At 35.9% G+C, this 13722-nt stretch overlaps 1 protein-coding gene across 2 annotated transcripts in view; it reads right to left on the reverse strand.

The window, feature by feature from the left end:
- SH3YL1 (SH3 and SYLF domain containing 1) overlaps positions 1–13722 on the reverse strand; it is a 48135-nt gene that overhangs the window by 17031 nt on the left and 17382 nt on the right. The window contains exons 5-9 of one of the 2 annotated variants that reach the window (XM_066179840.1): positions 13229–13341; positions 9943–10071; positions 9097–9241; positions 8346–8418; positions 7581–7637 (exon numbers count right to left, since the gene is read on the reverse strand). In XM_066179840.1, coding sequence (XP_066035937.1) covers positions 7581–7637; positions 8346–8418; positions 9097–9241; positions 9943–10071; positions 13229–13341 — 517 coding nt within the window. Of the gene's footprint in view, positions 1–7580; positions 7638–8345; positions 8419–9078; positions 9242–9942; positions 10072–13228; positions 13342–13722 lie in introns of both variants that reach the window. The other variant, XM_066179838.1, reaches the window with a different exon arrangement.

Here is a 13722-nt window from a genome sequence, read left to right on the forward strand (position 1 = left end):
TTTATAAAACAGTTATTTGTTGCACCAATTTAGCTTACATTAGTGTCTGGTTTATTTATTTTTTTTCCCATGGCCTCCTATTTCTTGTTCAGGGACTGACAGTGTTTCCACAAAAGGCGAATGACCTTCTTGGTTCAAACAGCGATATCCAGCGGACTGACCTGCATGACGTAACACTGAACAAGCACAGTCAAAGCAGACGCAGGACTCCAAGTCCATCCATGACAGAGAATTACTGTCCATGACTGAAGAATTCGCTTTTTTGGGAATCATGGCACCTAACTTTACTGCTCATGGGAAAATACCTTTAAAGCAGGTGTTTCATCAGGGTGAAAAATAAGAATTTCCCAGAGAAAAGAAAGTCTTCCCTTAGCATTTAGTATAAAGTAGATGTTTTCACCCCTGTTATAAGCATGGAACTGTAAAGCATCAGCCCACCATTAGTGCACAAAGACCTACATTTCTTTCAATAGTGTTAGCTTTTGTCTCAAGTCAGTCAAGCACAGGGCATTTCACCGCACTCTGGAGAGAAATCCTGTATATCTATCACTTCCTTGAGGTAGTCAAAATTTCTGTTTGGCTTCAAGTACTATAAATGAAACAGAAGCTCCAATACTCTCAAAGGCTTTTCTGGATAATAGATATAAAAGTAATTTAAGCTTGCCTTAGCCCTACTCCTCGAACAACACAGAAGAAAATACTATCTAAAGCAGTGCATAGCTTTGAAACAATATTTAAAGCATGTATTCCAGATGCTAATCTGTGGGTATTACAATGGCTTCAGACAAGACTTCAATCTATACTATTTAACATTTATATGCTCCTGTGAACAATTTCATGTTTTAACTCTGTGAATCAGAATTATCACCTTAGTGGTGCTTTACACTTGAAAAAATACACATAGATTGCACTGAAATTTTTCTGTGCTTTAGCTCTAATTTCCTAATTTTTATTCCAAACCATTAAAAAAAATCAAGAAAAAAATATTGTTATCCATGCCAGAGTATCTGGTTCATACTGAGCACAACAGTTGTCTGCCCACACATGCACACATATATCAAAAAGACCCCAATTTCATTCTAGCATGTCTGACCTCAATCTCTCTGTGCCTTGTTGTATTTTGAGTTAGCTGATTATATGCATCAAGTTATTTGTTTCAGTATGACCAGTGAAGGCCTGCATGCTGCATATTTTCCTATCAGCTTGCCACAACATAAGCCATAAGAAGCTTGATTATCTGACTTATCACATTCATGATAGTAATAGTACGATCCTAGTAAAAGTGAATCAGGGATAAAAATAGTCTCAAAAATAATTTCCTGGGATTTCCTGGGTTTGGTTAGTATTAAGAAAGAGCTCATAATAGCAAGAAAATTAATACTGTGGGGGACCACCAGATGGATGTTTTATTTTTCTAGTAACTAAATATAAACATGTCACACATCTTGCGATGAAAAACACAAAAATAGACCAAGCTCAGCTAAAACTCTTAAAACAAAACAAAAACTCCCATACTTTAGTTTACCAAATTAGTAGACAATGTCATGAAGGATTACAGCAGAAACATTATATGTATCACTCTGTAAAATTTTTCTAAAACAAATACCTATTTGTCACACTGAGCTGTCTTATTGATTTTATAGTTTATAATCTGCTAAGAGTTTCTCATCAAATTATAGTATTGAAGGAACAGATTACTGCACAGCTTGATGAGGGTTCTTCCTTACCATAGTTCTACTTGATCCTACAGCAAATCTCTTCCTTTCTTGGAAAAGGAGTAATTCATAAACTGAAGAATAAAAACTGGCTTTTTTTTCCAGTTTCAGATACACAGCACATATCCACAACATCTGAAGGAGTATGTACACATCTGATTTTATTGTGTTTTCATGGATGATTTAATTTCCAATTCAAAAGCAAAATGCTTTTTTCCCCTCACTGTGAACCACAGAGTCTTCCTCCATCCTTAAAAAACAACAGGTTCTGGACTCCTTCTCTATTCCAGGTCTATGCAGATATCAGGTACAAAAAACATTTTCTAATCTTAACTAAACATTAAAAGTTTTTGATTCAATTTTACTACAATTCAAGTTGGCAAAGGAAATTTCAGAATGATTAAATCATTTAAAATCATATTGATCCAGAACAGACAGAAAGAAGCAAATAAAGAAATATTGACAATATCAAACTCAATGTATATGCTTTCTAACAACAAAGGAAAAAGCAAAAATTCAGGTATTACACTGAAGAAAAGTTAGTCTGAGACCACAGAGATAGCTGATTTTGTTTGTTTCAAAACTCATGAAATATTTTTACTTTCCTGCTTTGGTGCATAGTCTTCATTAAAATAAAAATGCCTAAGTCAAAAGTCACTCATCAAGAGGATATTTGGGCACATGTACATTTGTCTTGTAGCACAGTTGTCATAATTTTTTTGTCAGTGCACATTTCTAAACATTGAACTGCACAGTGAGTATAAATAGCTGCATGTTAGATTTCCAGTTAAATCTGAGTTTTTCCAAAATAGTACTGGTTTTATTAAACCTAAATTGAGAAATACATATATAAAAAAGTTAAATGATTGCTTCAATACGTATTTACCAAAGCAAGCCCATTTTAAAATTGCTAGCATATAGAGTGATGGTCTCTTTCAGCAGCTCCAACTAAAAATTCCATTTTTTCATTATACTGTGTTAGAAAAGCTCAGCAACACACATAAGTAGAGGTACTAATTAATGCAGAGACTGCTAGAATGGTGTTCATGTTCCAGCTTATATTTTTCTTTTCCAAGTTTGATCAATATTATCCAAGAGAGTACAGCTTTCAAAATAACAAGATAACAAGTCAGATGTAAACTGAACAGCAGAACAGGTATGCAAGCAAAATAAGTGAAACAGGAGGTGAAATCACAAGCAAAAAAAAAATTAAAGCTTCTGAGCTGAAGAGGTCTAAGAATTCTTAGTTCATATAATTACGTTGGCTTAGTTAACACATTTTTAACTGGCCACAAAAAAATCCAAAATGTACCAATAATGGCAAATTCACATACAGAACTTCAATTTTACTTCACAAAATACACTTCAGGAGGCATGAAATCTGTCTTGGAATTCTCTTGGGAAGCAGATTTTCACAGATCTACTGAACCATCTGGCATTCATAGATTACCGAAAGAAACACTGAAATCATCTCTGAAATTACAGAGAAGTGGGCCAGGCCTGATTTCCTGAAGAACTGTAACCATGAAAACAAGCAACTCTGATGCATTTAGTTAACACAAACTGAATTTACCACCTCATGGTACCACCTAATCAAAAGAGGTTGATGTTGCCTCAATTGCTTTAAACATAGATAGGGAACACTCAAGAAGGTTAAAGTAAATAAATAATAGAAAATATAAGGACTGGAGTTTAGTGCAAATCCATTAGAGGTTTTAGGAGCCCAAATCTTACTGATCTCAGTGAGCTCACAGCTCAGAATTTTCTATTTGTGTTATTATTAAAAATTTGAGAGGAAAGAGAAAATGACTTTTGACAAAGAGCTCATCAATCTGTTTGGCAATCAAAAGAAAGACGAAGGAAGACCAAAAAGTGATTTGATTACAGCACAAGTGTCTCAAAGACAACAAGAGGGGAATAAAATAAAGCACCTCTGCATAGCAAAGGGCTCTTTAATATAGTGAAGAAAGCCACAACAAATACTGTCTAAAAGCTGCAGACAAATTCATGTAGGAAGACATGAATTTTTAATAACGAGGTTGACGAATCCCTCAAATCATCATTGAAGGAAGATGGAGTATTTTTAGCTTCTTAAAAACAGTGACAACTTTCTCATCTGCCTTCATATCCTCATCAGGAGGCCTGATACAGCACTTCTTTCAGTATGCAAGAAAATAAATGTATGCCTATTGGGACAATAAAAATCTGTTAATATTTTATTTTATTTTCAAAGTGAAATTTTTTTTTCTAAAAAAAAACCTAGTCAAAATCCATATTTTGGGTTTTTTTTTTTTAATTTTACTGTAATCAGGTTGGAATTTATTGCATTCAAAAATCCAAAGAAGAGAGCAAATATTTTTCTTAAGAAAAAAATTTAAAATATTTAGTTTAATAATCGTGGAAGGTAAGAAAGACAGTGCTTCTGAGAGCAATCTAAAAAAAAATAATTCTTAAATATTCAGGCTTCACAGCCGTACGTTCCCACGAGTTTCTTGAGTAAATCAAATGACCCCTTAAAAATGCAGACAACATCATTACTTTCTCCAAATTATCCTAAAATACTTATATTGTTATCAAATAACTGTTTTTGTGTTTAATATGAGTATTTTGTCTTACAGTATTGTAAGAAATTAAGCCCATGGTGAGATTTGATAATTGTGAATGAATAATGAAAGAATACAGCTTGGAAGGAAGAAGCTTCCATTTTCATCCCCACTCCTGTCTCCAGTCTGCTTCCTGATTGTTTCAGCATCTTGGCAATTTCAAGTGATTCTTTTCCAAACATGTGAAACAGTCCTTCTCTGATTAGCTGAGCTGAAGAAAAAGTGAAAAATATCTGACTTCTGATTTGAACAAACTGCCTGTTATTGATTTAGTTCTCACCAACATTCACCTCAAGCCAGGTCCAACTTTCACTAGCAGATCACTACTCCTGCTGCCACCAGTTCAGCTGGGAAACCACATTCACTGTAACATTTTCAGAATTGTATACTATTCTTAAACTGTTAGGAGGGTAGGCAGGTAAATAACCATTTAATTTTGGTTACTTGCTGCTCCATGGCAGAACCCCAAGCAGAAAAAACTACAAATCATAATACTAATGAAAATCTAATATCTCGGATCAGGTATTCCAGGAGTAACAAACTATGAACCTAATGTATCTAAAAAATTGTCCTAATGAAATAAACTCCTGAGTTTACAATGTCCAAGTAGTCACTAAAGAATCATGGGTTGTTTGTATTACAGATGTGGTACAGAAGTCCAAAGAATCATCTATCCAGAAAAAGAAAAGCTAGGTTGAGGTAATAAATCTTGGAAGAGCGAGTCAGCCCTTTTAAAGTAGATTTTTACAACAGAGGGGACAAGTAGAAAAATGAAGATGCAAATGCCTAATTCTAGTAAAGAACGCATGAATTTTCATGCTCATAAGCAAATAAATTTTTTTTATTTAGTGAGTCTTCAGAAAAATGTCTACTCATGGAGAAACTTCATGCTTCACTGAATCACAATAACTGTATCAGCTGTTATTTTGTTGCGTTTTTTTGTCCTGGTTGTTTTGGGGTTTTATTTCCCAAAACTGTAAAAGGTCTGTGCAATTTTTAAACTGCATCTAAATAAAATATATGGTATTCCCAAGATTCTGAAAACATTTAAAACACTACTAAAGCTCATGTTACAACTAAATGCATTACCTTAAGCATTATTCAGTTACATGAAAACAATCTCCTTGCATCTGAGTTCAAGTATCACATTATCAGTTTAGAAAACCATGTTTTTCATTTGTTCTTCTTGCATTTGAAATAGGTTATATTATATTACTTATCTATATAATTAAAGTACACAGAAAATAATTAAAAATGTTTCATCCACAAGTCTAGCTTTTCTTTCATCTAATGAGAAGAGTTAATACTTCAACCTTCCTACTACTTGTATAACTGTTGCAAAACCAAATGATGGTAACACAATGCCATGTTGCCCCTTCCCCAACCAAAGGCAAGTCCTTATTACTTGCAACACAGACCAGCTTGATGCTCAACATTAAAACCTACCTCCACACTAGCCATTATACCTAACACATAGCTTCCTAAAGATAAGATTCATTCACTCTTCTGTTGGTTATCTATATGTATTCTTTAAACCAGAAAGACACAAAAATTGTTGAATATGTTTTCTACAGATCACTGTCGAAGAACAGCTGTTGCAGTAACTACTCTGCAATAAAGATTGATATGTATGTGTTATAACTGCTAGATACCTCTGTTGAAATAATTTGCACTACAAATAGGCAGAAACAGATTACTGACAGGAGGTAAGGCCTTATGGCTCTTTCTATTTCATCCCCCAGCATTAACACATCCCCTGTGAAAGGGACTGTGACTCTTGACTTCAACCTTAATTGCTCCCTGCGATAAGAAAAAACCTTTAGCCTTTAGAAACAGAGTATTTCTTTGGATTCAGAAAGCATTTGAATTGTTACCTATGGAAATGTAGTCTGCAACAGAAAGACAAATATACCATGCCATCATTTAGACAAGATCCTACTGCTCCTTGCATTCCTCAAAGATAAATTTGTAAATTTCGAGAAATTGCTAGAAATCCCCAGTAGCAGACTGAGTCTCTATTTTAGTTTCAAAGAATCTTGAAAGCCATTCAGCAGATGGATCTGGAATATTTTTACCTTGTCACTTGCACCTGAATAGAAGAACACTCCCTTCAATATAGCAAATGTGTGCAAGCTTTAGAAACCTATTCTCAGTTGGTCAGGGCTTTGGTAAGAAAGCTCAGTTTTAATAGCCAGAAGACCAGTTCCTCTCTCTTGGATGACAGCTATTGAGTACAGACCACTAGAGTCTTTTCCTCGTAAAAGTCCTACAACACAATAACAATTCTTGACTCTTGGGAAGTCTCTAATCTGCAGAAGTCACATTGACAGCTCATCTTAGGACTCCTACGTTGGACCCTTCAACAGACACACATATCAAGAACACGTATGATGAGAAGATATGAAAAAGAATGTAAAGACAATGAAACATAATTTATCTTAAGTTTTAGTGAAAAGCTCTAATTACTCTTTGCCTGAAACACACTTTTCATTGTGGTCTATTATCAAGCTCAATTTTAGCTCTATTTGCAGAAATAAAAAAGAGATATTTTGTTTAATTTTATTTTCAAGTGAGCATGCAATACATGAAAACGTAAGTACATATATATAAAAAATATATGTATATATGTATGTGTATATATATGTAATATGGAATGCAAATACAGCACCGTAAGATTCCCCTGGTAAGAGCTGAAAGTGCTTTAAACATAAGAGAATCAATAGAACAACAGACAAGTAATATCTTTAGTGTAACACAGAGTTATTCCAGTATAAAAACCTGAGGAAGAAATGTAAATCTGTGTTTATGCCAGCATAATCAGGTATCATCTGTGGAAGCACTTTTAAAATTAAAACAGGAATTGTTGTGCATTGCATAAGGACTTGGACAGAAGCTTGTTATATCAGCTTATTTTTCATTTCAATTAGGTGGTAACATAAAACAATTTTACTACTTCAAGTGCACTTTTCAAGCTCACAGAATAAAACAGAAGAACTTGTGCTGCTCATAAAAACAATATAATCATTAAAATGTAAAGCCAGGGAAAGAGATTAATGTTTATGAAATATTTTCAGGAGATCATACCAGATGTCTTTTTAATGCATGGACAATATAGAAAAATATCAATGGCCAGATATTTTTACACATCTTTCAAAGTGTAAAAGTGTAAAAGTGTGATATTTTTACACATCTTTCAAAGTACTTTTAGGACTTCTCAGATTCTACACTGTATTAATAAAATAAGGTTAAGCTTAGTACTTACCCACAGATGCATAATCATTGGGAAGTTCAGGATAAAGTTTGTTTGTATTCTTTTTAGCTGAAAGAGAAAATTAAGTAGCAACTTATTTGACATGATAACATATATTGTTGTATTTCATATACTGCTCTTCTAATACAAGTTCAACAGTTGTTAATTGATTGCAGTTAACTAAGGAGCAGTGCAGAAGAAAAATACAGACTTTGCCTCATATCCTTAACCAGAGAATTAAGTTAACAAGAGTTAACTTAAAGCCTCACTTTGAATGAAAGCACTTTGTTAAGATAAACTGTTAAAGAGCCAAAATTTTTCCTCCTTCGCTCTACTGTGAAACCTCTAATGATGAAAAGATAATAACAACCTAAAGAGAAACTGTGGTTTCTAGAAACCTCTGGTTTCTAGAACTCAGACCAGCACTTTCTAGTAGGACTGTTATTATTACTAAGAAGTTTCATTGTACTATGGGGCTTCTATGTATCCAGTAATGTGAATATTTCCTTCGAATTATTACATGATTCTGTAACTATAAAAACACTTTCTCTATAGCAAATCTGTCAGAGAGGAAAGGTTTGTTAATATAAAACAAACAAATCCTTTAGTCTTTATCACTCATGGCACTATATCAACATGCTTTCAGTGTTTTTCCAAGGAAGAGTACTTAAAAAACATTTTATAGAGGCAGCTGCTATAATAACTGCATAGTATTAGTTAGCTTTAATGCTCTAATTTTATGAAGAGAATCAATTAGCCATTATCAAAAATTTTCACCTGGTGGTGTAGGTCTAACAGCGGGTTTAGGTGGTTCTGGTCTGGATGATGGTCTAGCAGGACAGTCATTTACCTAAAGTACACAAATTTCTTAAAAACATAGATTCACATCTGGACATAGATTGTCAATTTAGAGCCTAGAAGTATGACAAGTTACACTGAAAAAAAATAAAATTGCTCTTTCTCCACTAAACTTGTAGGAACTCAAGAAGCATACTAAACACTAGTGACATACACATGACACTGAAGTAAATCACCATGGATTTACTTCAGTGTCATGTGTATGTTTTTTAGAAAGCTGAAAATAAATGCTTGTCTATCAGTAACATCAACATCTGTAAGCAAATATCTTCTACAGTCCCAGTATTACATTATAAATGTGATTGTTTGAATGGAAGTCAGAAAAAGTAGAAAAATTAAGTGTATCCAATTTGCAATTAACTTGACTAAAAATACTTCATCAAACACTCCTAATCATCACTCAGATTTGATAATAACAAAACAAGGATATACTTTGTTATTCTGGAAGATGCCAAGCAAACTCAGCAACATTCTTGTCCCAAAGAGCCTAGCAGTTCAAGTACTGGAACAAATGTTCTACGTGCAGCAACTGACACGTGCTACACCTTCATTCAATAGAGAAGTTAAACATGACTCATGAACAACAGCATTAACACTGACTAGGAACAGCTCAGGAGCAGGGAAAGCCTATATGAAAAAGAAGTGCACAAACCCTTCTTTGTTCCCTCACAGATTTTCCTGGATTATTTTTTTGCTCTTCATTTTCATACACTTCAGTGAAGGATGCTAGGATTTCATAAAGGTCATCAGCTTGAGCAGGGAAAGGTACATCACCAAGCAGGATGGCACTAGCACGAATGTCCTGCCCATAAAACCTGATACAAAAAAAAATAAAGACTGCAGGTATTTGATTATTATTCCATTTCAACCTCTAGATAAATTCACTTTGTGCAAATGCTCCCTATCTCCATCCCTAGCCCTGCATTTTTCCTACTGATCATATACTGAGAAATGACAGAACTATTTTAAAGCTCTTAATTTGGAAAACTGACCACTGCTCCCATTGTCCTATACCACTTGGGAGGAGGCGGTAGAGAAGCTGTGATTGAAGAGGAGCCCAGTAAATAGAAGGTGTGTGGGGGAAATGTGTTGCATTCTAGATTTGTTCTTCTTATTATCTTGTTCTCTTATTAACTGAAAATAAATTAAACTAATTTCCCCTTGATGAGGTTGGAGTTTTTTTGACTGAAATAGCAATTGGTAAGTGATCACACTGCCTTTATCTCAACTTATAAGTTTGTCATCATACTTTTTCTCCTCTCATCCTGTTGGGGAGTGACAAAGCAACTGGTGGCTAGCTAAGGTCAACTGGCTACAGATAAATAATCCCTAGACATTTAGCATCATCTCAATACCCATTGCAAGATGTCTAAATTGAAGAAACCCTTGTCCCTCAAGAAATTTCAAACTGAACATAGTATGTTGTCACAAAAACCTCTTTTTCCAAAGTGAATGTGTACTAATTAATTCTGTCACTATGCTTTCACTGAACCTTTTAGATATTAAGACAGCTTACTTGCGATTTGTTTCTTTCCTTTCAATTAAGCAGGTTCCTTCCAGAGATACACCTGCAAACAGTCCTCGAGATTTGCAGTATGTACAGACAGCAGCAGAGCTTCTCAGGGCAACATCCCCTTCTAAGTTTCTACAAAGAAAAAGTTTTGGTTGATATTCTTCAATACAGTTTTGTAGCATGAACAGCAATTGTCTTTTTCTTTTAATCCTTCATTTTATTTTTACCCTATTTTCAGACAGAAGCACAGAACAACTCTGCCTCACATGAATGCTCCCCATTAGGCCTCTGAGAGACCAGACTCTTCTTGGTTTATGACTCAAAACAGTCAAGGAGGCTCCAGGGTGATTTGTTGAGGTCAGGTTTGCATCCTGTGAGGGGAGGTGAGTTTGGGTGTGCAGTGAGATTCACACAAGACAGAGGGGGAGGCTGCAAGCCAGGCCTTCAGGTTGATGAGGCAAATCCTGCAAGGTGGGATAGCACCTTTTATCATGGCGATTGTTCTCCTTTACACAACTCCCAATCCCTTCCCCGGGGAAGGTCTCATGAAGCATAACTGACTCGATGCACTGACAAGAGAGGCAGCTGTCATGTCTGAGAAGGGATCATAAACCATCAAAGACCCCCAAAGCAGCCCCAGACTGATTCCTGAGGCCTTGCACCAAAGGACTGAATGTGATGCAAAGGGATGCAACAGATGCAGCCTGTGGCAAGAGACAGTGTCAAACTTCCCAAATACGGGAGGCACCTGGGTGTTCCCAAATAGCTTGAACATATCCATTGAGCATACATCCATTGAACTCCAAGCTTTGTGGAACCCTCACCACTGAGAAGACCAGAAGAAGAGGATCAAGAGGACACTGCTGGAACCCACAGAGAGGTAGTATTTTCTACTCAATCTTTCTTTCTGTCACTCTCTCCCCTCTTCCTATTTTTCTATTTCTTTCTCTCTCTCTCCCCCACTCACATTTACTGTTAAATAAAATCCATACTATTGACTTCAGCATGTGGTCTCACTTGCATCTTATTTGGGCAGAGGCATTTCTGTAATAATTTTAATAACTGGATCTTAACAGCCTCCTTTGAAAACTGTTAAGCCACACTTTAATCACATTGTAAAATGATCTGATTACATTTGGACGGGTGACTGAAACTCTACTCAATATTTCTAAATTCTCCTAGACTTTATGGTCAGCACAAAACACTTCAAGTAAGGCCTTACTGGACCTCAACAGATTTGTAAGATTGCAGTGTTTGTCCTTCATGGAATGACATAATATTTTAGGTTTAAAGACAGTCATCTCAAAATGGATACAACATCAAATTGAAAGAAGGTTGCTCTGGACTTTGTCCAGCCACTTTTTGAAGAATTCTAAGGATATAGTTCCAAAGACACTCTGAGCAACCTCTATCAGCATTCAATTTTATTCATGCCAATTTTTTTTTTCTCATATCCAGTCAGAACTATCCTTGTTTTGATATATGACTACTACCTCTCATTGTCTTGCCTTGCACCTCTAAAGAACTGGGGTCTGTCTTCTTGGTGATGCTCTATTGGGAATACAGACTCAGAAGGTCTTCTCTCATCCAGGTTCAATAAGCTGAGATCCCCCAGCCTTGTCATTCACATGCTGCATTTCCCATGTCATTTAGGTAGTGGTTCACTGCACACACTCAGATTTATAAACAGCTTTCTGCAGGGCTAAAACTCAATACAATATTCTAGGCAGAGTCTATGAAATGTCAAGTAAAGGGGAACAATCACTTCCCATATCTACTGGTTGCAACCCCCTACACTCTTCACTGCCTTTTCTGTCAGGAATCAACTGCTGGCTTAGCCTCACTGCCCACCAGGATCTCAGCACCTTCTCTATAGGGAAGCTGCTCAGTCTGGCAGGGTGCTCATACAACTAGGAGTGCAGAACTTTGCACTTGTCCTTGTTTAATTTCATGAAGTTTTGTGTTGGATCTCTCCTCTACACTCTAAAGGTCCATTTTTCTGAATGGTGGCACTACACTGAAGAGCACTGGCTGCAACCCCTGGTTTGGTGTCATCCACAAACTTGAAGAGGATATTTTGCAACTGCTCCTCTAGGTCACTGATAAAAATACCAAGCAGAAGAGGTCCTAGAAGAGTCTCCTGAGGAATTCCAAAGAAATCTGGCTTCAGACTTCAACATGAATTATTTACCACTGCTCTTCCAACCTGATGGTTTGGTCCTTCACCTGTTAGCTCATCCCCCCATTCTGACACCTATGTCCCCAGCTTTGAAACAGAGATGTTGCAGGACAGTGTACTAAATGCATTTGTAGGGCAGATGACATTCACTGCCCTTCCCTGATCCACATATCTCTCTCTTGCGCAGTAAATATCATCCTTTTATTTTCTTATAAATGATTAAAAACCAGCAGTAAAGACTTCATCATCATAAAGAAAAATAGCCATAAGGAGGCACATATTCCATAAGCAGAGTCTGAGGTAGCTGGTACCTGGTAAGCCTGGAGAACAGAAGGCCTGGGGTAAACCTAACAGTAGGCTTCAAGTACCTACGGAGAGGTAATCAAGAGAATGAAGCCAGGCTCTTTATAGCAGTGTACCGAGGAAGAATAAAATACTATTGACGTAAATAGAAAGACGAAATACTTTGACTGGATGTAAGGCAGGAGAGCTGAAGAGTAGAGCAGGTTGCCCAGAAACTCAAGCAGTCTCTCTAATTGGAGATTTTCAAGATCCAACTAGAAAAAAGGACTGAGCAACCTGATCTGAAGTTGTAACAGACCTTGCTTTGAGCAGGAAGTTGGAGTAGCAGTCTTGCAAGGCTCATTTCCAGGTAAAATTATACAGTGATTATTTCACCTCATCCTTCAGGGTAAACAGGCTTAACCACTTAAAGGTTTAAATGAAATTATTTGGTGTAGTTTTTATTTAATGTTGGGTAAATCTGCGGTGACAGAAAGAACAGACCCATATGTTACTAAAAATCATAGTTCTATCAGGCACAGAAGCACCTGTGCTCTTCATTGAGCCTGGCCAAGCAGTCTCCTGCAAAAAGAGAGCAGATCTCAGAACACTTTCCTTCTACCAATAAATGACTTAATCAGTCAGGATTAAGATCAGGAAAGAAGGAAAAAAAAAAGAAAAAGAAAAAGTGATTGGCAAGAACAATAAGGTGCAGTCAGCATACAGGTTGCCCAGGTTGTTCTGTAACATATAAAAACAAAGCCAAATCAATATGACTTTTAAAAATTATCTTCCATATATGCCTTATTATGAAAAAATATCACCCACCTCCCCAGAGGTCCAATTGCCACCGTTAGATTTCCTCCAAGTGTAAGATTCCCTCCTTTGGCAAAAGCTTCTACTGCTCTTTCATGATTCAGTATTATCACTAAGTCTGAGACCTATAAAATATCAAATAAAAGTACTACACTTTTTAAGAAGAAAGAACAGCACAGGAGATGATCTCCCTTTCTTGTAAAGGATTATTTTGAAACAGCTTTCATGACAAAGTTGATTCTTTTTCTGCAAGGCATTTTGAAACAAAAATCCTTTAAACTACTTTTTAAATCAAATTTGACTGATTTTTTTCAAAGTGCTGATATGTCACTATGTTATAAACAACTACTATGACAGAAACGCTATGTTAATTCAAAATTCCTAATTGACAATTTCTTTTTTTCTATTGCTTATACAAAGAATTATGAAGGCATATTTTCAGATGTGAATCATTATGATCCTTCAACAGTTAAACTAATAAAGGCAAGACAGAACTTACTAAACAA

Source organism: Chamaea fasciata, unplaced genomic scaffold (genome assembly GCF_029207755.1).
Source record: "Chamaea fasciata isolate MVZ Bird 193981 ecotype frontalis unplaced genomic scaffold, bChaFas1.0.hap1 SCAF_3, whole genome shotgun sequence".
Lineage (NCBI taxonomy): Eukaryota > Metazoa > Chordata > Aves > Passeriformes > Sylviidae > Chamaea > Chamaea fasciata.